Consider the following 26,946-nt stretch of genomic DNA (forward strand, 5'->3'; position numbering starts at 1 on the left):
TCTCAAATAAATAAATAAAATCTTTAAAAAAAAAAAAAAGAATAGTAAATTTTATAACAAATCCTATAATGTATATCCTAGTTTTTTTTTTTTTAATTTTAAAGATTTTATTTATTTATTTATTAGAGAGAGAGAGAGAAACAGCATGAGAGGGGAGAGGGTCAGAGGGAGAAGCAGGCTCCCTGCTCAGCAGGGACTCGATCCCCGGACTCCAGGATCATGACCTGAGCCCAAGGCAGTCGCTTAACCAACTGAGCCACCCAGACGCCCTGTATATCCTAGTTTTAAAAAATAGCTTGTATAGTTTTAGTCTGATTATAACAGTACTATATCTGTGAATGATGCTGGCATACCAATATGCCTTTCTTCATTAGAATATAATTTTGTGATATTTTGTCAAATAATCAGATCTTTACATTTGGAGCAAATGCCTTCTTCCTTAGAAACTTAAAATTCCTGTGTTTCATCACTGGAATAACTTGTAAACTGGTTTGTTTACAAGTAGCAATTGACAAGTGGGAGGAGATTGTCAAATGGGTAACAATGAGATATTTTTCTTCCTTCATTATCTTCCTGTGCTTGGTCAGGATTTTTTTTTCTTTCACAAGCTCTTTAGAATTATGATGCTTTGGTCTACTATGCATCTTTGTCTTTTTGTTCACTGATGTATCCAAGGGCCTGGAACGGTGCTTGGCTCATAGTAGGTCCCAAATATTTGTTGAATGAGAGAATAAAGGGTCTCTTGTTCTGCTCTTGGGCATCTTTAGTATGCATCTTGCTTTTTTACTTACCAGATCCATTCTGAGGTTTAGCCACTATCCACTAGATTTTGACTCATCCACTGGACTCTGTATTATAGTAGGATATTATTTATGGTGACAACTGTGCTTTGTGATGATAAGAGGGAAAGAACTTACAGACTGACAACACTATAGAGACAAAGTAGATTAGTGGTTGCCTGGAGCTGGGATTGGAGGTGAGAACAGAAAGTGACTCAATGGGCAGTAGGGATCTGTTTTGGGTGAAGGAAATGCTCTGAAACTGGATTGTGGTAATCGTTGTACAGCTCTGTAAACTTATTAAATCACTGTGTTGTTAAAAGGAGTGAATTTACAGTATGTAAACTGTACCTCAGTAAAATTATTAAAAAAATAAATAAAACCAGGTTGGGAGTTTAAAATTTTTGGAAAAATTGGAAAACTGGAATGATGTAATTATTTTATTTCTCACCTTAAGTATGACTTGTTGCTATAGATAAATGACTAATTTACCTCAAACCAATTTTCTCTGTGAAGTATTTCAGGACAGAGAGATGTTCATTTTATTCTCTGGAAAAGTACTTTCTTTTGTGATATTAGCTTGGAATTTATAAGGCTTTTAATATAAAACATCTTGTTACATCTAATTTCCTAATCCTCTTTTATGGAAATAATCCAAAACTAGAAAAATGAATAGATGTAAATTATTCCACATTGCTGATAGTTTGTTTACATTTGGTTAAAAATTAGGACACCTAATTTTTTTCCATTGAGTTTCTGAAAGATTAGTTTAATTTGCCTAGATTGCTTTCTTTTCATTTTCTTAAGTGAATTATTTATGGACTCTCTCTAATGTATTATCCTTCCCCTCCCCCACCTTTTTTTTTTTTTTTTTTTTGGTTGGGAGATTATTTGTATTTTAAAATTACTTGTTGGGTGAAAAAAGTTTTTCCATGAAACTAGTATTTTTTGCATTCTGTATGTGTCTCCTCCCAAGGAGTACAGCCCCCTTAAAAATTTGACTATGTCCTGAAAAATTATTTATAAAAGCTTTCCCACAAGTCTAATAAACGCCAAATAGTTTAAAGATCTAATTAAGGTTATTGAGATTGACTCTCAATTATTGACTCTCAAGTCCGAAGGTGTCAAGCATTGGCAAGGATGTGAGGACCTAGAGACATTGTAATTAAAAGGCACTTGTATTTTAAGAATGGATTGAGGTGGCTTGATTTCTCATTAGTTAAATCATTGTGCAGTTATTCTGTGCCTTGAAACTATTAGATGATAATAGTAGTTATTGTTACTATCATAATTGATAATGTATTTAGTGCTGACTGTATGTCAGACACTGTTCTAAAGACTTTTCTTAAGGAACTCATTTAATTCTGATAAGAATCATATGAAGTAAGCACTACTACCATCCTCATTTAACAGATAAAGGGAAATAAGTTACACGGAACTCACCCAGGGTCACACAGCTAGAAAACCCAGGCAGGCAGGCAGGCATGGCTCATCATCACTATACCAAAATAAAAAGACCATTTTTCTTTTTCTTTTTCAAAAGCAAAAAAAAAAAAAAAAAAGCTTCATACTGAAAAGACCCAGAAATCCTTAGTATAAGAAAATAAGAATTAATACTCTACTGCTAGATGGAGAAATATGTTCTTCCATTTCCTTTATTTTTATTTTTTTCCTTGTTTCCATTTGTATTTTTATGTTTTTGTTATTTATATATTTATATTTTTATGTCATTTATGTTACTTTCCATTGTTACTTTTATGACTCAGTGTTATTCTCAGTGATGGACGTGCTCTGTTTACTCATGCTTTTTCATACTATGCTAGGCTGATAGTTCAAACAGTATTATTTGACTTTAGTCAGAAATCTCTTATTAGGATTTCTTTTATGTGTCTGGTAGTTTAATCACTTGTCTACTGGGATTGTTTGATCATTTCTGTGGGAACTCTTCAAGCATTACCTGCTGCTTAAAAGGTATGAAGTGTAAATGCCCCTCACATTTCTATCTACCTTTTGAGAAATCTGTATTATTGTAACTCAAAAGGTGAATTTCACATAAGAATGCTTATGGTTGTTGGTTAAGCAGTGATGTAAGTATCAGTATAAATAAGCAAAGATATTTTAATAAATTGATTTCTGTTGAATTAAACTGTACGATAAATAATCTCACAGTATGGATATGTTTTGAGGAAAAGTTCAAGGTATTATTATTTTTTTAAATCATTCATTCCCATTCCTTTGTTTTTATTTTATTTTTTAGGATTTTGGCCCCTAACAGTAATTATCAAGATGTTGAGACCCTCTATAACTTCCTAATCAAGTATGAGGTATGAGAAGTACTTTAAAATGCTTATCATATTTCCACCATAAACAAATTTTACTATAAATAAACATGATAGAGGTCTAAAACCATCAGAATGCTATTTAACTGGCATTTGTTTTAAATTTTTAAAGGCCACAGAAGTTTGTCAAAGACAGATTAAACCTTTTCTTTCATTCATTAAATAAAAACATGGAGTCCTATAACAAACACACTTTCTCCAACACAGAGTTGTTTCTCACTAGGGGTGCGGTTGGCATTTCGGGATGGGTCATTTCTCCATTGTGTGGAACACTGCAGAGTGTTCAGCATCGCTGCTCCTCACATACTAAATCTCAATATCTGAGTCACTATGACAACCAAAAATGTCCTACCGCCCCACTGGAGCTCACAGACCCCGATGGCCCCCAGGAAGAAAGAGCCACCTCTGTTTGAGAGCCGGCCATTCGTGAAAGGAAAGCTATAATTCCGTTTCCTCTGTGGCGGCAGCGTACACCCTTGGTGTGAGAGCTGAGGGCTGTGGTGAGGCTCTGCTGTGTTTTGTGACTTAACTTGCAAGCTTTCCTCACCAGCGCTGAGCCAGAAAAAGTATTCTGTTGATCTTCAGTTTCTCTGCCCATGTTCCTGTATGTTCTTTCAAGTGTGTGTGTGTGTGTAAGTTTTTAAATGCTCCAAATGAAAGAATGTGACATATATTCAGGTCTCACATTTCTTATGGAGTCCAACTTTTTAAAATACATTCACTTTTATTTCTGGTTTGCTCTTTATTTAACTCTTTGTATGTAACATCTTACATTAAGAACACAGACTGGGGTCAAACTACCTGTGTTCAAATGTTGGTCCTACCCATTATCAACTGTATGCTTCGAAGAGTTATTTAATTCTCTTTGTCTCAGGTTCTTCATCTGTAAAATGGGAATAACATCAGTAGATAAATTATAGATATTCTTTAAAGACTAAATAGCTTCATGTATATGAAGTGTTCCAAACAGTACCAGACACAGAGTTAAAGGTTCAATAGTGTTACCTATTTTATGGAAAGAGTAGTGTTTATGTATGCCTTTTAGAAAATCAGACTTAATACTGATGTGCTTATTAAGAGGATTTCTTGGGGCGCCTGGGTGGCTCAGTCGATAAGCGTCTGCCTTCGACTCAGGTCATGATCCCAGGGTCCTGGGATCGAGCCCCGCATCGGGCTCCCTGCTCGGCCAGGAGCCTGCTTCTCCCTCTCCCACTACCCCTGCATGTGTTCCCTCTCTAGCTGTCTCTCTCTCCCTCTGTCAAATAAATAAAATAAATTATTTAAGAGGATTTCTTCCTTGGGGGTGATTTGTATAATTATTTCATCATACTTTTTAAATTTTAAATTGAGTCATTGATTCTAACAATAAATAAAACAATATTGTTTATTTGTGGAAACAATAGGGCAATTTTAAAATCACATATCCTGGAAAAGTCTGGGACATAGGTCTTTTTTGAGTTTAGCATTTCCTATTGCTGAGAGTATTGGGAGAAAATGCCAAACTCATTATGTATAAGATGATGTGGATCTGATTCCCAGATTTTTAAAATCCTTTCTCTTAGCAGCACTTTCCCCGCCACACCAGTGACTACATTCGAGGTATTTCTCACATCATAAACATCACATTTGAGACCATCTAAATCTTTTAAGATGTTTAGCTATTTTAATACTTAACCTTTGCCTTTTGTTCTTGAATTTTTAAGAATTAAAAATAGTATAGCCATTTCTAGTACCTGGCATCCATTATAAACAGTACAACAAAGAATTGAGGACACCAGTTCCACAGTCAACTCTATAGTCACACCTCCATTTACTGACAAAGGCATCTTTGTAGCTCTTTTTTCCTTGGGAGTTAAAATTGTGCACTTGAGCGTAGAAATGATATTTAACAGTGTAATTCAAAATGTCCTAATATGAATAATTAAAAGTGTATCAAAATTGATGAATATGATGAAAAGAGATACTTCAGGCTAGAACCTGTGATATATGTCATGAATTTGTGCTTCAGTTTTCCTTTATTAGTAGTAAATTAGCTGCCTACTTTTTTTTTTTTAATTTTTTATTGTTATGTTAATCACTATACATTACATCATTAGTTGCTGCCTACTTTTTAAGTCATCTGTGACCTGGAGCCACACCACCCTTATACCTGAACTGTGGTCTGGATAAGTATCTAAATGTATGTGGGGATTGCTTTTAAAACTAAAGTTACATCTAGATATTTTTTTCTTCTAAAAACCTAAAGGCTTAAGGATTTTGTATTCATATTTTTTATTCACATCAGGTTCAAAACCACTTCTTTAGCTGATTTTTCTCAATAGTTGATCGAGAACAGATTATTTCCTTCATCCTTTGATCAAACATCTGCAAGGTTGTTGACATTTGCCGGCCTTAAGTTTGCATACATTATAGGTCCTGGCATACTGGGACAATAATAGTGAAAATATCAGAGTCTTGTTGACATGAGAGTAGAACACATAAAGAAAAAGGAATTGGACTGGTTAACAGTCTAACTCTAAATGTATATCTTAAACATTTTTAGAAGATCTTTTAATAATTATAAATTATAGTACCTAAAAATTAATTATAATTATATACCAATTTTATACAGTCATTAAATATAATATTAAATATTATAATTAAATAACATAAACATATAATCCTAATTGTAAGCAAAAATTTAGGATTATATAGATTTAAACTATTGTAGTTACAAACTATGGGGGGATGGGATGCCTGGGTGGCTTAGTTGGTTAAGCATCTGCCTTTAGTTCAGGTCATGATCCCAGCATCCTGGGATCGAGTCCCGCATCGGGCTCCCTGCTTAGCAGGGAGCCTGCTTCTCCCTCTGCCTGCTGCTCCCCCTGCTTGTGCGCTCTCTCTCTCTGACAAATAAATAAAATCTTTAAAAAAATAATAAAAAATAAAAACTATGGGAGCACCTGGGTGGCTCAGTTGGTTGAATGTACGTCCAACTCTTGCTTTTGGCTCGGGTCATGATCTCGGGGTCATGAGATCAAGCCCTGCATTGGGCTCCACACTCAGTATGGAGTCTGCTTGGGATTCTCTCTCTCCCTCTCCCTCTGCCCTTCCCCCCTGCTTGCACAGGCATGTGCACTCTTCCTCTCTCTCTCTCTCTCTAAATAATCTTTAAAAAAATAAAAACTGTGTATTTTTAACCTTTAGTGAATGAAACATTTTCTACACAATATGATAATTTCCTCACCAAAAAATTTATACCAACTATTTAAATATGTTTTGAAGTAAATTGAACAGAAGATAGTCTCATTTAGTTTTCCATCACTAATTCAGAATTTCTGAAAATTTAGGCACTGTTTGATTTGTTATCTGATAAAAAGAATTTATTAATATCCAGATTTTTCCCTGCACATAAGTACAATATAGCCTAAATCAATAGGAAGCCTAAGAAATACAGGATTCCATCACTGTGTCTTCCACATGTGTGCCATGATGAGTCTTTGTATGATCAAGGCTTTTATATTTATAGTAGTGTAAATTATATCTCTGAATTATATTATGAACTTACACATATTAGTTAAAATATTTAGACCTTGACAGTCTGAAAAAGACATTTCTTTAGAAAATGTCTGTAAATCAAACTTTTTTATAAACTTAGTATTTAAATGAAAGTGAAGATTCTTCAGTACTAGTTTTTGCAACGGTCACCCATAGTATTCAAATGTTGTTAAAGTTGAATGCTTAATTTTTTCTTTCAGCTTGAATTATTTCTGATGTTCAGAATATAAACAAGATATGGCTGCTTCTGCTTTTAAAATGGTCTCCCTAGGGCTGCTTGGGTGGCTCAGTGGTTAAGTGTCTGCCTTCGGCTCAGGTTGTGATCCCAGGGTCTTGGGATCGAGCCCCGCGTCCAGCTCCCTGCTCAGCGGGGAGCCTGCTTCTCCCTCTCCCTCTGCCTGCCGCTCTGCCTACTTGTGCTCTCTCTCTGTCTCTCTGTCAAAAAAATAAATAAAAAATCTTAAAAAAAAAAAAAAAAAGGTCTACCTATATGACCCCAATTCTACTCCAGTCCTTTAAATATAGTTATTTTAACCTTTTGACATTTGCTTTTTTTAGAAAAGAAATATTGAATATGTGCTTTAGAAATCTTCTAAAACTCTAAGCTAATTGAAGCCTGAATCTATTGATAAGAGCCAGTAGGAGTAAAATTTAGTGTTGCATGGAGTACACATTTTTCTCTTTCCACTTGATCTACAAGGTGATTATCTGCTTCGTTGAGATTCCCACTAACCCCAGAACCCTTGATCACTTCTTCTGGTTCTCTGAACGGATGAAGTTGTAACAACAGGACTAGTATTTTTACACACAGTTCAGTGTTGTGTAAAACATTGCGAGCACTGATTGTGATCTTTTTATGCGTTGTGATCACTGAACTTGTGATTGTTCTTTTTATGCAAACACTAGAAAGTTGACATTCTGTTCCCTCAGAATATGGGTCACTCTACTTGTGCTCTTACTGCTCTTTTGACTTCATATGCATTTTTATTAACTACATCTTGGTTCTTTTCAGGTAAATAGAAATGTCCAGTTCACTGCTCAGGAACTTTATGATTGTGTTTCACAGTCTGAGTATCGGTAAGTCCCATCTGTGGTATAGATAATGCCATTGTCATGAGCTTTTACCACATACAGCACCACTTGGTGTGCTGGAGAAGGATTCGTTTTATGTCTGCACTACGCTAGGATTTTTTTTTTACCTTTATTCATATGAAATAGTTCATACATACCAAAAGAGCTTTGTGTGTGTGTGCGCGCACACGTGTGTATAAACCCAAGTAAAAGGTTTAAAGTGGTACTCAATTTTTTTGGCCTCAAGACTCCTTTATATTTTACAAAATTGTTGAGGACCCTAAAGACCTTTTGTTTATGTAGGTTGTATCTATCTATATTTGCTATATTAGAAATTAGAATTGAAAATTTTTAAAATACTGATTTCAAAATAATAACTAATTACATGTTAAGATAAGGAACATATAATTACGAAAATAATTTTTCCCAAACAAAAAGAGTGAGAGTCTACATTTTTGCAAATCTCTTAATGTCTGGCTTCATGGAAGACAGATGGGTTCTGATAACTGCTCTTGAATTTAGTCTGTTTTGATAATCACATGTCATGTATCACTGGAAAACTGTTGTACGTTCTGGCAAGAATGAGAATGCAAAAGGCAAATCATGTCTTAGTCTTATTATTGAAAGTAGCTTTGACCTCTTTGACCTCACAGACCCTTTGAAAGACTTATTTTCCCCAGATCATGTTTTGAAGACAAACTAGTACAAAGCATACTCATGCCTATCATTCAGCTGACAAAATAGACCTTTACCCATCCCTGTGCATACCCGTCCTTGCAGCCTCTCCGTAGAGATTTTGTGTTTACAATTCTCATCTTTATGGGTGTATGTACCAATAAAAATATGTTGATTAATTTCACCTGCTTTTGTACTCAATGGCATCATATATATTCTTTTCAAAAATAATTTAGTGTAAGGCATTCATATGTAACAAGAAAGGAGAAGCAGTATAAATCGGATTCTTTAATATACAGGGTCTGTGTGTGAAGCCCTCCCGTCCTGAGCCCAGGCAAACAAATTCATGAGGAACAAAAACCCACTTAACGTGGTCATTGTTGCCCTCCAGTCTCATAACCCCCTTCCCGCCATTCTTTTTTGACTCAATGTCCAGATACACCCATGTTGCAGCATGGAGCAGTAGTTGGTTTACAGCCAGTCCTACGTACTGTGACATGACCTATTCATTCCCAAATATCACCTCATGCTATGCCAAATCATGCCAGAAAAAGGCTATTGGGGAAAATGGGTCTGAGGCACATCACTCAGAAACTTAATAAGATATACAGGGACGCCTGGGCGGCTCAGTCGGTTAAGCGTCTGCCTTCGGCTCAGGTCATGATCCCAGGGTCCTGGGATTGAGCCTCACATCGGGCTCCTGGCTCAGCGGGGAGCCTGCTTCTCCCTCTCCCTCTGCCTCTTCCCCTGCTCATGCTCACTCGCTCTCTCTCTCTATCTCTATGTCTCAAATGAATAAATAAAATCTTAAAAAAAAAACTTAATAAGAGATACATTAAAAAAACAAGATAGGAACCTAATCAAAATGGCACCAGTTTTACACATGTTAAATGGTTAAGAAATATGTCAACGTGATGATAAATCTGACCCTTTTTGTTGAAAAAGAGTCAGAGTTTGCTGGTGGAAGTGGTCCTTGGAAGGCTTGCAGCTTGTGGGTCAGTGGGATGTGGTGGAAGGAAGGTTATCTGAAACTGAATGTAAAGTTGCAACACCCGATGTGAATGAGGTTCTGGTACATGTTTAAAGTGTGTGCGTGTGTGTGTGTGGTGCATTGCTAAGTAGCTTGCTTCAGCTGGGTAGTTTTCTCTGTTCCTCTGAAATTACATATGAGAAAGTGTGAAATCTGCACCATGCTCAGGTTGTTCTCTAATGGACCAGCGGTGTTGGAACAAGTTCCTGCTGTAGCAGGACTGACCATGCTTTCACTCTGTGTGAGTTACCACTGCTGTCACTCAGCCGCAGCTCAGTTGCGAGTTTTAACTTGCACACAAATCTGCGTTGCTCTAAAATTTTATGAGCAGGTACAGCGAGTGTTAACTATCAGGGTGCTTCTGTGAAACTCTAGATTGATAAATTTATTTGATATCAAGACACAAGGATTGATAATTAGGCACAAATGTTACTAAGTACAGCTATGAAAGCTCACTTACTCATTAGATTAAGTTTTCCAAGAAGATCTAAAACCATTGGGCATGCGTAGTCTGTAGTAGCTGGGGGTGAAAATGATTTTTTTTACCTTAATCTTCAGACTGTCAATCAGTTACACTCTTCTTATAGATCTTTACAGATAGGCCACATTTAAAGGTTTGTGTAGATGAGATTTGTGTCAAAAATATAACATCTGTTGGGGCGCCTGGGTGGCTCAGTCAGTTAAGCGTCCAGCTCTTGATTTCTGCTCAAGTCATGATCTCAGGGTCGTGAGATCAAGTCCCACGTTGGGCTCTGTGCTGGGCGTGGAGCCTGCTTAAGATTCTCTCTCTCCCTCTGCTCCCCGCCCCTCCCACTGCACCCCCTCCCCCACTCACTCTCTCTCACCCTCCCATAAATAAATAAATATAAATAAAATAATATCTGTCAAATTAAACAATACATTAAAAAAAATCATTCACCACGATCACGTGGGATTTATTGCAGGGTTGTGAGAGTGGTTCAATATTCGCAAATCAACTTACTACATCACATCAATAAGAGAAAGGATAAGAACCATATGATTATTTCAACAGACACAGAAAAAGCAATTGACAAACTACAACATCGATTCATGATAAAAACCCTCAACAAAGTAGGTTTAGAGGGAACATAACTCAACATAAAGGCTATGAAAAACAGACAGCTAACATCATCCTCAATGGGGGAGAAACTGAGCTTTACCCCTAAGGTCGGGAACAAGACACTTTTTTTTTTTTCTTAAAGATTTTATTTATTTGGGGGACGGAGAGGGAGAGAGAGAGCGCGTGCGTTGGAAGATGAGCAGGCAGAGGGGGAGGGAGAAGCAGGCTCCCAGGGAGCCAGATGCAGAGCTTGATCCCAGCACCCCAAGATCATTACCTGAGCTGAAGGCAGCCGCTTAACCAACTAAGCCACCCAGGCACCCCAGGAACAAGACACTTTTATTAAACATAGTATTGGAAGTCCTAGCCACAGCAGTCAGACAACAAAAAGAAATAAAAGGCATCCAAATCGGCAAGGAAGAAGTCAAACTTTGACTATTTGCAGATGACATGATACTATATATATAGAAAACCCTAAGGAATCCACCAAAAAACTGCTAGAACTGACAAATGAATTCAGTAAAGTCACAGGATACAAAATCAATATACAGAAATCTGTTGCATTTCTGTACATTAATAAGCAGCAGCAAGAGAAATTTAGAAAACGATCCCATTTACAGTTGCACCAAAAACCATAAGGTACCTAGGAGTAAACCTAACCAAAGGGGTGAAAGACCTGTACTCTGAAAACTATAAAACACTGATGAAAGAAATTGAAGATGACACAAAGAAATGGAAAGACATTCTATGCTCATGGACTGGAAGAACAAATACTGTTCAAATGTCTATATTACCCAAAGCAGTCTACACATTTAATACAATGCCTATCAAAATACCAACAGCATTTTTCACAGAGCTAGAACAAACAAAATTTGTACGGAACCACAAAAGACCCTGAATAACAAAGCAATCTTGAAAAAGAAAAGCAAAGCTGGAGAAATCACAGTTTTGGACTTCAAGTTATATCACAAAGCTGTAGTGATCAAGACGGTATGGTCCTGGCACAGAAACAGACACAGAGATCACTGGAACAGAATAGAGAGCCCAGAAATGAAGTGTATAAGTATATGGTCAATTACTCTTCGACAAAGCAGGAAAGAATGTCCAATGGGAAAAAGTCTCATCAACAAATGGTGTTGGGAAAACTGGACCACTTTCTTACACCATACATAAAAATAAATTCAAAATGGATTAAAGACCTAAATGTGAGACAGGAAACCATAAAAATCCTAGAAGAGAGCATAGGCAGTAATTTCTCTGACATTGGCCTTAGCAATGTTTTCTAGATATGTCTCCTGAGACAAGGGAAACAAAAGCAAAAATAAATTATTGGGACTACATCAAAATAAAAAGATTCTGACAGCAAAAGAAACAACAAACCTGAAAGCCTACTGAATAGGCTAAGATATTTGCAAATGACATAACCAATGATATATAAATGTTAATGATAAATGTTAATGATATATAAGTGTTAATATCCAAAATATATAAAGAACTTATAAAACTTAATACCCAAAAAACAAATAATCCAGTTAAAAGATGGACAGAAGACATGAACAGACATTTCTCCAAAGAAGACATACAGATGGCCAATAGACACATGAAAAGATGCTCAACATCACTCAGGGAAATGCAAATCAAAACGACGAGATACCACCTCACAGCTGTCAGAATGGTTAAAATCAAAAATACAAGAAACAAATCAGGTGTTGATGAGGATATGGAGAAAAAGCAACACTCATGTACTGTTGGTGGGAATGGAAACTGGGTGCGGCCACTGTGGAAAACAGTATGGAGGTTTCTCATAGAACTACCCTATGATCCAGTAATCGCACTACTGGGTATTTACCCAAAGAATACAAGGTCACTAATTCAAAGGAGGGATACCTGCACCACCCCTATGTTTATTGCAACATTATTTACAATAGCCAAGATATGGAAACAGCCTCAGTGTCCATCAATAGATGAATCGATAAAGAAGATATGATATATACATATATATTACTCAGCCATCAAAAAGAGTGAAATCTTGTCATTTGCAATGCCATGGATGGAGCTAGAGAGTATCATGCTAGGTGAAAAAAGTCAGAGAAAGACAAATACCGTATGATTTCACTCATGTGGATTTAAGAAACAAATGAGCAAAGGGAAAAAGAGACAAATCAAGAAACAGACTCTTAACTATAGAGAACAAACTGATGTCACCAGGGGGAGGTAGGTGGGGGAATGGGTTAAATATGTGATGGGGATGAAGGAGTGCACTTGTGATGAGCACTGGGTGATGTATGGAAGTGTTGAATCACTAAATTGTTCATCTGAAAATAATATTACACTGTATGTTAACTAACTGGAATTAAAACTTAAAATATATAATGTCTGTAAACCATGGCCAGTATTTTTGAGTTGGGCACTTAACCAACTGAGCCACCCAGACACCCCAACCTTGGCCATATTTGTGAAGGTATAGAAAGCTCACTGTGGATAACTTGGAGGGCAGAGTCCCTTGCAGGACAGTTCCAATCAGATGTCTAAGATTATTTTGACTTCACTTTACTGTTGGAATAGTTGGGAGTTTTTTTTGTGGGGGTGGTATTGGGATCAAAGTTGAATATTCAGAGTTAAAGTAATTGTACCTGGTTTTTTCTTCTTTGTTTTCTTGTCATTTATTTTGTCAGGGATTTGAACTATGATGTCAATTAATAAGCTCCCTCTTAAACCCAGAAGGACGATTTTGAAGAGAAATGAAATATATCTAATATCTTGAATGCACAGAAAAATGGCGACCGCTACTTAGCAGGCTTTTGGTGAAGAGCTTTTAGATTTGTTACTCTGCTGTTTGTTTTGAAATTATGTGCTGTCTCCATAGTGACCAGTAGCTCTCACACTCGCCTCAGGTGTGCTCCAGGGCTCGTGGTTTTCAAATAAGCTGCCAAAAGAGAGAGGTTCTTTTGGTTTCTGTGGCTCATACTAAACATTGGGCCAGATGCACCAGATGGAAGGTGGCAGTTTTCCTGGGACATGGAGGTGGAAACAGAAAAATGACTTAACTTGCAGACAGCTGACCACTTTGGGGGAATGCTGAGGAATATGATTACTTACATCGTCTGAATTTACTAAGCTGGTTTTTTTTTTTTTTATTTATAAAGTGTTCGTTGTGAAGGAGGAGACTGTTTTGATGTGCCCAACACCACATTTATTGCAACAGAGAAGTAATTAAATAGCTCAAGAACAGAAAACTATCTCATAGGTTCAGATAAAGCAAGGAAATAAGGTTTCGGATTGCAAGTAGCTTTGATCAAATGTTGAATTCCATGACCCAGCAGATAGAACCTTGGTGTTTATATCTATAAATAAGTTTGTGTTTTGTGTTCTGTAGTTTGTAGAGTCTTCCACAGAGCTTTTATGCTTGTGCTGCTGCTTACCCTGAGCAGAGGAGGAGCTGGCCTAGAAAATCCAGGATGGTAAATTAACAAGTGTATCAAGTAGATGACCAAACAAGGATCCTGGGTGATAAGATAGCTTTTATATATATGAGAAATAAGTTAGCTGCAGTATGTAATTCGCTTTGTTTGCCTTGAGAGCTCTCAAGCCGTGTGCTCTAGCATGTTGGCGAGGCCCAAGCCTCAAAGGTCATTTTTTCTTGTATGAAATGCCAGTTAGTTTGTGACATCAGTGTCTAAAGTAACTGGCGTAGGCAAACAGTATGCCGCCTAACCCAGCCTGTGAGTCAGAAGCTGCTTGCTTTTCCTTGTGGCAGGTGCTTTTGGGAATGACTGCTTTCTGATGCCAGGAAGCAACTCTATGGTAGTATCTTCTAGATTACATTAGAGTAGTAGTGCACTTACATGCGGTTCCTGCACCTGAGTATCAGCATCACCTGGGAACTTGCAAGAAATGCAGACTCGACGGCTCCACCCTGGACCTTCTGCATCAGAAACTCTGCAGAGGAGGGGAGCCCAGCCGTCTGTGTTGTCCGTCCCTCCAGGAGACGTTCAAGTTTGAGAATCCCTGCATTAAATTAATGACCTGGTCTGTCCAAGAAGCCTTAGACAGAAAAAAGCCTTGGCCAAGAGCTTTTAGGTTTGTTACTGCATTTAGTGCATTCACTCTCTTGTGCAGTGGTCACCTGTCTCCCGTCCTGAGACATTCCTGTCGCCCCAGAGGGAAGTTCCTTGCCCAGCAGGCAGTCATCCCGTGTTCCTCCCTTCCCCCAGACCCTGGCAACCTCTCATGGATTTGTCTATTTTGAATGTCTCTTACAAATAGAATCATACGACACATGACCTTTTGTATCTGGTGTCTTTGACTTAGCCTGATATTTTTTGAGGTTCATCTACATTGTAGCCTGTGTATTTCGCTGCTTTTTCTGGCTGAGCGAAACTCTGTTGTACGTGCAGGCCACGTTTTGTTTATCCGCTCCTCTGTTGATGGACATCAGGATTGTTTCCACTTTGGGGCTCTTATGAATAGTGTTGCTATTTGTCTACAAGTATTTGTTTGAATTCTTCCAATTCCTTCACATTTTGGGGGTAGATCCCTGAGAGTGGAATTCTGTGTTTAACTTTTTGAGGAGCTACCGCCTTTTTTCCACAGCAGTATTTTACCTCCCCACCAGCAGTACATGAGGGTTCCAGTTTTTCTGGATCCTTGACAAAATTTATTTTCCTTTTTTTTTTTTTGGTTTCCGGCTGTCCAGATGAGTGTGAAGTGTGACCTCGTTGTGATTTTGATTTGTAGTTGCTTAAGTACTGATGATGTGGAGCGCCTTTCCGTGTGCTTATTGGCTCTTTGTCTGTCTTTGGAGAAATGTCTCTGTAAGTCCTTTGCCCATTTTTCAGTGGGTTGTTTTCTTGCTGTTGTTGAGTTATAAGAAGTCTTTATGAGGGCGGCACCTGGGTGGCTCAGTCAGTTAGGCGTCTGCCTTCGGCTCAGGTCATGATCCCAGGATCCTGGGATCGAGCCCCGCATCGGGCTTCCTGCTCCGCGGGAAGCCTGCTTCTCCCTCTCCTACTCCCCCTGCTTGTGTTCCCTCTCTCGCTGTGTCTCTCTCTGTCAAATAAATGAAATATTAAAAAAAAAAAAAAAGTCTTTATGAGGAATCTGGCTCCACACCAAAATCCTATGTGTGATCTTCCAGGCCTGACCCTAGGCAGTTACAAGGCTTTGTCTGGCAGGCTCCCCTGGGGAAAGCTGCCTTCCCCATAGCAGATTTGGCACACAGCCAGCGTGTTGCTCTCTTCTGGAGGGGGTTGCAGGCAATGCTTAGGCCCCTGCCCCTGAGCTTACGTGCAAATCGCATTCCTAGCTCAGGCTTCCATTTGTTGGCCTCCTTACTGGGGGCTCTGGCTGAGGCACCTCTCAGGCACTTCTGCTGAGAATGTTTTGGAGGCCTTGGCTGAGGTATTTTTCTCCACTCTGACCCAATGCTTTTCTGCTCCTAGCTCTTTTCCTTTGCTGTGTTCTGAATGTTTGTGTCCCTCCCAAATTCATATGTTGAAATCCTGTTGCTCAATGCCATGGTCTTAGAAGGTGGGGCCTTTGGGAGGTGATTAGGTCATGAGGGTAGAGCCCTCATGAATGGAGTTAATGCTTATAAGAGGGTGCTCACCAGAATGTGACCATGATGGAGCCTTGATCTTGGGCTTCCAGTCTCCAGAACTGTGAGAAATAAATTTCTGTTGTTTATAAGCCACCCCGTCTTGGTATTTTGTTCTAGCAGCGTGAATGAACTACGACCCCCACCTCTTAGTCCCCTGGGTCCATGAAGAGATAGGAGCCTTAGTTTAGGGATCCTCAGCAATGAGATGATGTCCCCCGCACTGCATATCATCTCGCCCTAACTCCGTGCCATTCTATAAGGAAAAATGGAGCAAGAGGGAACTGGCACCTTTAATTTTGTCTCTCTCTTTTTAAGATTTTATTTATTTATTTGACACAGAGACAGAGAGAGAGCACAAGCAGGGGGAGCGGCAGGCAGAGGGAGAGGGAGAAGCAGGCTCCCCAATGAGCAGGGAACCCAATGCAGGGGCTCGATCCCAGGACCCCGGAATCATGACCTGAGCCGAAGGCAGTCGCTTAATTGGCTGAGCCACCCAGGCGCCCCTAGTTTTGTCTCTTGTTTGCAGTGTCACAGTAAATGAAAAAGGTTGATTTTACTTTCAGTTTGGCTTATTGTCCTTACTAACCACTGTGGTACCTGGCAGCTTGACATGTTATATGTTCTGGGTATTAGACCCCATCAGATTTATAATTTGCAAATATTTTCTTTCTGTACATTCTCTTTTCACTTCTTTGATAGCATCCTTTGACATACACGAATTTTTAAATTTGATGAAGTCCAATTCATGTGTTTTTTCTTGTATTGCTTGGGCTTTTGGCATAATATCTAAGATTCCACTGCCAAAGCTAAGCTCATGAGTGTTTTTTTCTTAGAATTTTATAGTTTTAGCTCTTACAGTTAGGTCATTGATGCATTTTTGAGTTAATTTTTGTATATGATGTGAGGTAGGGGTCTGACTTCATTCATTTGCTTGTGGATATCAAGTTGTCCTAGCACCAAATGTTGGAAGAGACTGTTTTTTTCCCATTGAATGATCTTGGCACCCTTGTTGAAAATCAGTTGATCATGTATGTGAGATTCATTTCTGGGCTTTAAGTTTGTTCCATTGGTCTGTATGTCTGTCCGTATGCCAGTACCACTGTTTTGATTAAAGTTGCTTTGTATTTTGAGTTTTCAAAATTGGGAAGTTTGAGTCCTCTAAACATTGTTTTTTCTTTTTCAAGATTTGACTATTTGGGGTTCCTTGCAATTCTATGTGAATATTAGGATCAGTTTTATAAAAAAAGATTGGGACTTTGATAAGGATTTCATTGACTGTGTAGATTGCTTTGGGGAGTATTATTGTCTTCCAGTCCATAAGCATGGTATGCCACTAATTTAGGTCTTCAATTTCTTTTGGCAGTGTTTTATGGTTTTTAGTGCACAAGTCTTGTGCCTCTTTAGTTAAACTTATTTCTAAGTATTTTAATTTTTTTCATGCTATTGTAAATGGAATTGTTTTCTTCATTTCCTTTTCTAATTGTTCATTTCTAGTGTATAGAGATGCAGTTGGGGTGCCTGGGTGGCTCAGTCAGTTAAGCATCTGACTCTTGGTTTTGGTTCAGGTGATGATCTCAGCGTCCTGCGATTGAGCCCTGTGTGGGGCTCTGCACTCAGCACAGAGTCTGCTTGAGATTCTCTCTCCCTCTCCCTCTCCCCCACTTGCTCTTGCTCTCTCAATAAAATAAATCTTAAAAAAAAATGCAATTGATTTTTTTGTGTGTTGATCTTTTATTTTGCAACTTTATTGAATTAGTTTATTCTAAGAGGTACTTTGTGGATTCTTTAGGATCTATAGAGATAATTTTACTCCTTTGTTTATAATTTGTATGCTTATTATTTGTTTTTTGTGCCTAATTGCTCTGGCTAAAATTTCCAGGACAGTGTTGAATAGAAGTGGTGATATGTGGGCATCCTTGTCTTGTTCCCGATTTTAGGGGGAAAGCTTTTAGTCTTTACCATTGAATATGATGTTAGCTATTATATACTATTTTTATATTAGCGTTACATTGTGTATTCCATTTTTCTTTCATTTGAGATACACACTGCAAATAAATAGAAAAGTTCAGAGAGTTGTAAAACAAATATCCATTGTAGACTCTCTTCTTGTACCTAGAAAGAGTTTTGGAAAAACTGCATCAAATATTGTCATTAGATCACTTAAGGTCACTATTGCCATGCCATCTTGACAAAGTTAGCCATGAAAAAGAATCAAATAACCACTAAAATTATTTTTAAATTGATTTGGTCAAATTTCCAGTTTATTTTGACCTATCTGAGATTTGGTCAAAGCGAGTTTGATACCCATGATAGGACAATTTAGAGAAACTGGCAGTTTTGTAGAATTACAGAACTAGAAGCAACCTCCAGTCTTGAGCTCTGTTCCAGAACAGATTAGGAGTTGGGATTGTTTAGTTTACAAAAGAGAAATAGGATCACTGTAAGAGAGAAAATATTTGTAGTATTAGAGAATGACTTTTTTTTTTTTAATTTAGGCTACTCATGTCAGAAAATGGGTTTTTTTTAGGTCCAAGGGAGAACTTTCTAGAAGTTAAGAGATATGAAATGGGCTACCTCTCACAGTTGTGTGTGCTCTCACAACTTGGTGAAAGCCAACATGATATGACTCACCAGAAATGCTGCAGAGGCATTAAGGTGCCCCCACATCTAATATTCTGCCATTCTACATATAAGCCCTGGGGATAAGGAACTTAAGAATTCCTGTCATAATACAGTAGAGACCAAACATACACAATGAAAAACACGTGATACTTTCCTCAGTCAGCAATGACAACTTGCTGCAGGAGAGAGAATCTGGAGGGGATAATCCCTTGTGAGAATGCTGACTCACACAGATGAAGAAACCAGACGCCAGTTGGATGAAAAGAGACAGAGATCACCTCTTAACTTTGAGGGGAGGGGAAGAAAGAAAGAAGACAAGACACAGAGATAGATTCAAGTCTAGTTACTAAAGGAGGTTTTTTTTTTTTTCCACATTGGAATAAATCACCAAGAGCAGGAATGGGCCCTTTTTGTTTCATTTTTAAGTTTTTGAGAAAACTTAACGTTAGATACGTTATGAGAAAACTAATGACAATATTTGTTGCAGTTTTTCTAAAATTCTTTCTAGGTACAAGAAGAAAATCTACAATGGTTATTTGTTTTACAACATCTCTCCTATTTGGGGATCTCTTAGGGTCTTCCAAAAATCGTTTTCTGAGTAGTTAGGAAGAATTGACAGCAACATAACACTAATTTTAAGCACTGTAAATATAGGAAGCAGGACTAGAGCAACACAGAGCCAAAAGTCAGGTTTTAATCAGTGTCAAAGAAACCACACATCTTGAGGAACTGAGGCTGCTCAAAATGTGGTATATTTCCTTTTGCTATCACTACTTACTACCTCTCATCCTAATCCCTGAGTTCTGAAGGGGGCGTCAGTGGAGAGAAGTGGCTAGTGGTCCTCCCCAACACCGTGGAGATGGCCCAGAGCATCTTAGAAGCCAAGGAAGTAATACAGTGTAATTTACATTTAAAAACCTGCCATTTTTCCAATACCTAATGTGCCAGATGCTTCAACTGGCTATTCTTCATGAGCTTATATAGACCATCTCCCAGTAGATTTAAATAGGTTTCCATGAGATTTGGACTCCAGACACCAGATATAATGGGTTGGTGCTCTGATGACTTACAGATCCCACAGTTTGTAGGCCCAAGTCAACTTTTGAGACAGGCTAGGCTTAGTCTTAGGTAAAACTCTGAGTAGGCATGGCTTATAATAGGCATCACTCCCTGCTTCCCTACCTCTGGCTCAGAGTAATTAGCTAGTATTCATTTGTTAATTTAGCAGTTCTTTTTAAGAACTGAAGCTCTATCAACTTGCTATCTCCTCTCCATTATCTGCTCCTGTCCGGAGGTGCATTCTCTTAGTATCCTCCAGGCTACCTGTTCTTTAGTTAAGACAAAAACCTGTGATCTAGGCTACAGCATTGCTTATGCTTTGGATTAGAACACTGTGACATCAGCCCGTCTCCTGCTGGGAGAAGTCCTTCAGAGACCATACAAAGGACTTTTTAAGCATCCAACTTGGCTTGTTTGCAGCAGGTCTGCCATGGGAACTCCTGAATTCTAGGAATTGCACCAAGATCTTCTTCATGTTGACTGTCTGAGAATCTGTGCTACTAAGTGCTTGTCTCCCCATGTTGTTTTGTCTGTGCTAAGAAACTACAACTCTCAACTATCAAAGAATGTATTTCAAATCCCAGTGTTATCCTGTTGTGTTAAGATTTTTTCATTTATCTGACTAGCTGTCTTGCAGTGATTTAACATTTCTTTATCCCCTAGGGAAAAGTTAACCATTGGATGCCGCCAACTGGTCGAGATGGAATATTCCATGCAGCAGTGCAATGCATCTGTCTATATGGAAGCCCAAAACAGGGACTCTCTCTCAACCCTAAGCATGGGTCCGTGACCAGAGACACTTCCAAACCTCCAGAAAGAATTAGGACATGGCCATGCTCACCCTGCTGCACAAATGCAATCTTACCCTGGTATGTTTTATGATCAAACTACCTTCCCTATCGACCTGATGAACTAACACACATCCCTTCCACTTCCCCTAAGGTAATGTAAGTAGAATTTGACTTCAGCTCCTACTTGCTATATAGTTTCTTCTCTTCTTCCCTGGGTTTGTCACTTTTCAGTGCATTTCTAATGGGAAGAGCAGGGGAGACCTCTATACTGATTTTTCCCTTACATGTGAAGCAGCATGGATTTATGGGATCATGTGGCAGGGATTCATATTTGCCCCTAGCTAAACCAAGTGTTTAACTGACTTCTTATTTAGTTATAGAGTAAGTTGGAAATCCTTGTTTACTAGAGTATATTATGCTTTTGTTAATACATTATATTAAATCTAATTTCCTATTCTATGATAAATGTTAATTTATTTTTTACAAAACAATAAATTTTATTTTTAGTAAGATTTTGCCTTTTCATTTTACTTCCAAATTGTGTTTCTGAACTGTGTACAAGGTATGATGATAAAAGCAACTCTCTCCAATAAAAGAGAATCTACCCAGTATTCTCAGGGTCAGTCTGTGCAGGGCCGCCTGAGCTGTATGTTTGCATAGGAAGCCGCACCTCTACCTGGGGCTCCAGTGACATCCGGGATATGAGCCCTGTGGGAGAAGCTTCCAGAGGATCTTTGCTCTCTGCAAAAAACATCCCCCCCACCACCCCGAAGTTTTTTCAGATCTTTATCCCTCAGCTGCTTGTGGTGGTTGTTACTGGGTTTTGGTTCTGCTCTTGCTTCCCTCTCCTCTTCCCTCTTATCTTTTTAATATAGGTTGTGATTTTTAGGAAATTTCACTCCTGCACACTTTCACATATGCATATAGATATTTTACCTTAGTCTGTGTATCTTTTTATTTATTTGACAGAGACACAGTGAGAGAGGGAACACAAGCAGGGGGAGTGGGAGAGGGAGAAGCAAGCTTCCCACTGAGCAGGGAGCCCGATGTGGTGCTCGATCCCAGGGCCCTGGGACCATGACCTGAGCCGAAGGCAGGCGCTTAACGACTGAGCCACCCAGGTGCCCCGAAATGTCAGGTTTCTTTGTTGCTTTTTTTCTAATTGTAATCTTTTAAGATTTTTAATCTATCTTAATTTTATACTTTTACTATTATACTATACTTTTCTATTATACGATAGTATAATGCAGGACTTGGGGGTTCCCTCCCCCTCCCTCTTTCTTTTCTGGATCCCTCCTCTGGATTGAGATAACTCAGTTGACCTAAGGCTCATAAGCTCCACCTTGCAAAACACACATTTGTTTTGATAGAGATCCTTGGGAGAGGAACTTAAGAATTCTAAAATCTCCATTCTTCAGTATGTATGCCTATTGTATTTTGGGCAGAAGCCATCATAAGCATGCCAGTAGGGACAGATGAGGAAAGTCACACAGGGAAGGGCTCTCTACATAATGCTCTTGGCCTTGTCTTAGTGAGGAGTCATGAGGGGCATCCATGAGGATTATCCCAGCAAAGTTTCTGGCACCATTTTACACTAGCATTTTCCAATTTACTTTTACACAAAAGACCATCCACTTCCTTCCTGAGAGGACTAGGGAGGATCCTTTGGGTGTAGCCACCCCAGCAATTCCAGCATTCTGGGCCAAAGGAACGCTGGCTTAAGAATTGGGGTGTTGTGCCCTACTGGGATTTTGTTAGGCCCTGTAGCAGGCAATTGGGACTGCAGAGATTAGAACCTCACAGATGATGGTGAATTTCACTTTCCTCTTGTGGTTTTGCCTGTCACCTGAAAGACAAACTTGAAGCTCATTTCATCTTTTGACCATCACCTTGAGGGAGAAGAGAAATCTTTTCACTCTTTGAGCGTTGACCCAGATTTCTTTAGATGGTGTCTTGATCTACCTTCACTTGATCACTTTGTTCCTACTTTCTGACAACTCCCCCTAGCCCACCCATCCGTTGGAACACTTTTCAAGCATCCTTTTTCATCCCATGGGTCAGGATTTACTTCTTCTTAAGAGGGAATATCCCTATTGAAGAATCGAATACATCTTCCACTCTCAGTAAGTGATGCCACAGGCAAAGCCCTTTTCTGATTTAGATTGAACTGACAGGCCAGTCAGCCTCCCACCTGATGGTTCTTTGGCTGTTTTACCAATAAAACCCACTCCAGTGAAAATAACCCCATGAACTTGAACAGTTACCAGCTATGAAACTATAAGGTGAGGTGGCTCAGTGCCCCTAACTACAAACTGATGTCAGCATGCTATTCTTTAGTTCTAATCTTTCCTTAGCTTTTGCAGTTCTACTGTAGACTGATGGTTATGGGCTAAACTACATTAGCTCAATATATAATCCTTGCAAGGCCAGTGGGAATCAAGGGTTCCCTGCTGGGATTTCCACCAAGGTAAAATATGGGTATGTCCTAGTCCCCCTTTTAGAGCCTTTTCCTTTAAAGGTTTGATACCTTTTGGGGGCACCTGGGTGGCTCAATTAAGTGACTGACTCTTGGTTTCAGCTCAGGTCGTGATTTCAGGGTCCTGGTATTGAGCCCCGTGTTGGGCGCGTGCTCAGCACAGAGCCTGCTTGTCCCTCTCCCTCTGCTCCTCTTCCTGTGCTAATAAATAAAATTAAAAAAAAAAAAAAAAGTTTTTTAAAGGTTTGGTACCCTTTTGGTTAAGCTAGAAAGACAGAACTGTTTTTAAGTGTAGTTTTTTTGAGTTTTGTCAAAACACAATCGCATCATCACCAGTATGATCAAGGTATGAATTCTATTGCTCTCCAAAACTTCATCCTTTTTATTCCTAAGTAGTATTCCACTGTGTGGATGCACCAGTTTACCATTCCCCAGGTGGAAGGCTATTTGAGTTGACTTGGTAACTGAATAAAGCTGCTATATTCACATACAGGTTTCAGTGTGACAGGTTTTCATTTCACTTGGATCACTACCTAGGAAAGTGATTATGGTGTCATAGGGTATTTTGTCAGAAACTGCCAGTTTTCCGAAGTGACCTTACAATTTTGATGTCTCCAGCAATTTGAGTTTCGTTGACTTGCATCCCAACCATAATTTATTAAGTGTGTAATCTTAAATTTTCCTAATGATTTAGGATAGTGAACATCTTTTCATGTGCTTATTGGAATCCATTAATTTTCTTTGGTAAAGGATCTTGTTCCAATCTTTTGCCCATTTACTTTTTTTTTTTTTTTTTAGTTGAGTTCTGGGTACCAATTATTATCAGGCATTTTCTTTCAAGCCTGGACCTTTAAAGACGGTACCACCTTTGAGACAAAACACTTGCTTAATGTAGAAGGTACCTACTTCAATTTTAAGAATTCTGAGATCTAGAGATCTTTTGATTTGGGAGTAGCCTTAATGGATAGCTGGCCTTGCTAATTACTGGACTATTTACATTTGGTAGGTACATTTCAACCTTTTAATACAGCAACTCCTATTCCTAACTTGCTGTATATTTCAGTTCATCTTGTGTCATTCCCTCATTTCTCTTTCCTTCATCCAAGTTTGGTACTGTGTGTGCCTTTTTCCCAGGCTAAAATTACTCCCTTTGCTCACTTTGAGCAAATGTATTCAGATGTACACCCTTTATAGGTTCTTAAATTCCACAAGATATCAACCCTATACACACTTAGTAACTGAGCTTTTTGCTTCTCGCTCTTATTCAACCCTCAGTAAGGCATGGAGCTATTAATAGCAAAGTTTCAACATTCTGTTGGCCTTCGTGCTAGTACCTGTTGCTCAGTGCATCGTTTTACAACTGAGAACCTTCTGGTTTTTACTATGAAAGAAACTGGTGCTTCGAAGAATTCCTTGTTAACCTACAGATGATTCCACTATTCCTTGATTTTTAAAAAATGAATAAATGTGGCATGTAACACTGTTAAGTTTAAGGTGTATAGCTTACTTACTTTGATGCATTTATATATTGCAACATGACTGCGATGGATTTATAGCATAACATTATTATCTATATTCATCATACCGCACATTAGATCTCAGGTTTATTTATTACTCATTACAAGTCTGTACCCTTAAACACCACCACTCTTATCCAACACCCTGGTTAACCACCATTATATTACATACATTGGTGTTTCCTTGTTTTTCTTTTCTTTTTTTTTTCACCCAGTTAATTCATCCATTCAATGAAAGACTCTTCAAATCCTTTTTTGGAACCAAGTAGGATACAAATAAATGACTAACAGAGACAGAATTTTCTGTGATCTCATATTCTTCCAAAGGCAACTATGAAGTTGCAGAAATATCCTCCAGGGACTCTTTCTTTTACCTACTTTGGTTTTAAGAATTCAAAGATCTGGAGAAATCATAGGGTGCACACCTAGAGTATTAAGGATCCTAGGACTGTATTAAACGCCCAGATCCAGTTTTTTCCCCTAAAATATAAGGAATTCTAAAACATGTTGAATGGGAAAGCACGTATGACATACTAGAAGCCAAAAATCAAAACCCTACATTGAATGTCACAATAAAAGAAAATTCATGTGTGAGTATAACCAATTACTATTAATTCAAGCAGGTATTTTATAGTTTTGCTACTGTTTTAGGCATCTGTATGTTTTATGCATTATTACAATTGATCACAAGGGTGGTTATTACCAACGTTATTTCTAAACTACCCCCAAACCCATACTGGTGGTAAAAACATTTTTAATTATCTTGAAGCTATGCCACATTTTCTCCTTCCCTCAAGAAAAACGTGTACCTTTTAGATGGAGATAAATATAAACTGGTCAATGAGCACTGTTTTTTTTCCCCTTTATGGGAGCTTCTTCTTATATTCAAAACATACTTAAAAAACATACTTTTAACCACCAAAACTACCTGTTTGGCATCAATAATACAGAAAAACTCTGACCCAGAGTATTCACACCTATTACTTGCTTAATGCTACTTGGGAATTAGCAGGTTACTTAGAAATTGAGAAGTAATTTCAAATATTTTATTGCTGAATCCCCAACTAAAATTTTATTTCCTTGGGCTAAAGAAGACATATACAGATCCATTTAAAAAAAATAGTCATCCTATTAGGCAAATTCAAATCTGCCAACCTAGTTTTAGTCCAGAACCAAATCAACAAATATAGTCAGCAACTACATAGCCACCAGGTGAGCTTTCTTGATGGTTTTTTGTGGAATGAGAGAAAGAAGGGGTCTGGGTACCAGTGGAACAATTTTCTTCCTAATCCAAGTTAGCCACTCGTAGTCATCTTGTCCTAGTTGGCTCATCAGACTCCTGTGTGTTTGTCTTCTCTGAGAAAAAAAATCTTACCATCAGTTCTTACTTCAGATGTGTCAGGTGACTATTTTCCCACAAATACTCATTATTACTGGGGGAAAAAAAAATTGTCCCCAAAGCTTTTAGTCATGAATGAGTACACAAACAACACTTGGATATTAATTCCATGGTGCAAGGATTTCCTGCAAGTACCTTTAATATGTTTGCATTGGCAGCAAGCATTAGGATGTGCTAATTTGGCACCATAAGTTATATGTGTAGCACAACACATTCGATAAAGTCACCCCAACCAGTATTTATCCATATGAAGAGAAAAACTGAACAAAAACATAGTTCTGATAAAGGCTGCATTCATACACCCAATACAGTTTAATTTTTTTTCACAATCGAGGGCGCTATTTAGGACTGTTTTGTTAATGATAAATAAAGACAAGAATTATTTAGAAAATAAAGTACTTCACTGTTCTTTACTGTTATATATTAAGTGTCTTGCTATATAAAATATACCCTCAGGAAGTCAAAATATTTGAAATCAGTGTTCCAAATAAAAATCATAGCTATGTTACTGTTCAGCAACTCCATTCAAATAAACAATGGTACTGCATTCTCAAAAAAAAAAAAAAAAGTAGCTGAGGCAAAAGCTTAGAAGTTTGCATTCTGGGCGTATAAAACACCTCACTCCGCATCCTTTAAGACTGCCACCCTGCTTCAGTAATTTGAATCTGCCGTATCTTCAACAGGTAAAGCACTGTGCTGAGAATATAAAAAGTTATAAAAAGGCAATCATAAAAGATTAAATCTTGGTAGGCATGTCAGCTTTCTTTTAATAAAAACAAAAATAGTCATTGTTATCTAGTTAAATAAGTAAGTCTCTTTTGTATAGAGTGTTCCAGTTATTGAAAAAGGGCCCTTAAAAAACCCAACTGCCTAGATCTTAAACCCTACCCCCTCTTGCCCCATAATACATGTTTGAGGGAAGAGTCATTCAATGTGCAAATTGGCAAAAACAAATGTGGAGGAGAGGGGAC

General features: G+C 38.3%; 1 protein-coding gene across 3 annotated transcripts in view; it reads left to right on the forward strand.

Annotated features, from left to right (window-relative positions):
• Positions 1–21,089, forward strand: part of SWT1 (SWT1 RNA endoribonuclease homolog) — a 101,274-nt gene extending 80,185 nt beyond the window's left edge. For 2 of the 3 annotated variants that reach the window (XM_032393056.1, XM_032393057.1), the window contains 3 exons: positions 3,037–3,103; positions 7,668–7,732; positions 20,456–21,089. In XM_032393056.1, the coding sequence (XP_032248947.1) occupies positions 3,037–3,103; positions 7,668–7,732; positions 20,456–20,582 (259 nt within the window). In that variant the 3' untranslated portion in view covers positions 20,583–21,089. The remainder of the gene's footprint in view (positions 1–3,036; positions 3,104–7,667; positions 7,733–20,455) is intronic. The other variant, XR_004297960.1, reaches the window with a different exon arrangement.
• The last annotated feature ends 5,857 nt before the right edge of the window (positions 21,090–26,946 follow it).

The sequence above is a fragment of the Phoca vitulina genome, unplaced genomic scaffold (genome assembly GCF_004348235.1).
Source record: "Phoca vitulina isolate PV1807 unplaced genomic scaffold, GSC_HSeal_1.0 scaffold71, whole genome shotgun sequence".
Taxonomy (NCBI): domain Eukaryota; kingdom Metazoa; phylum Chordata; class Mammalia; order Carnivora; family Phocidae; genus Phoca; species Phoca vitulina.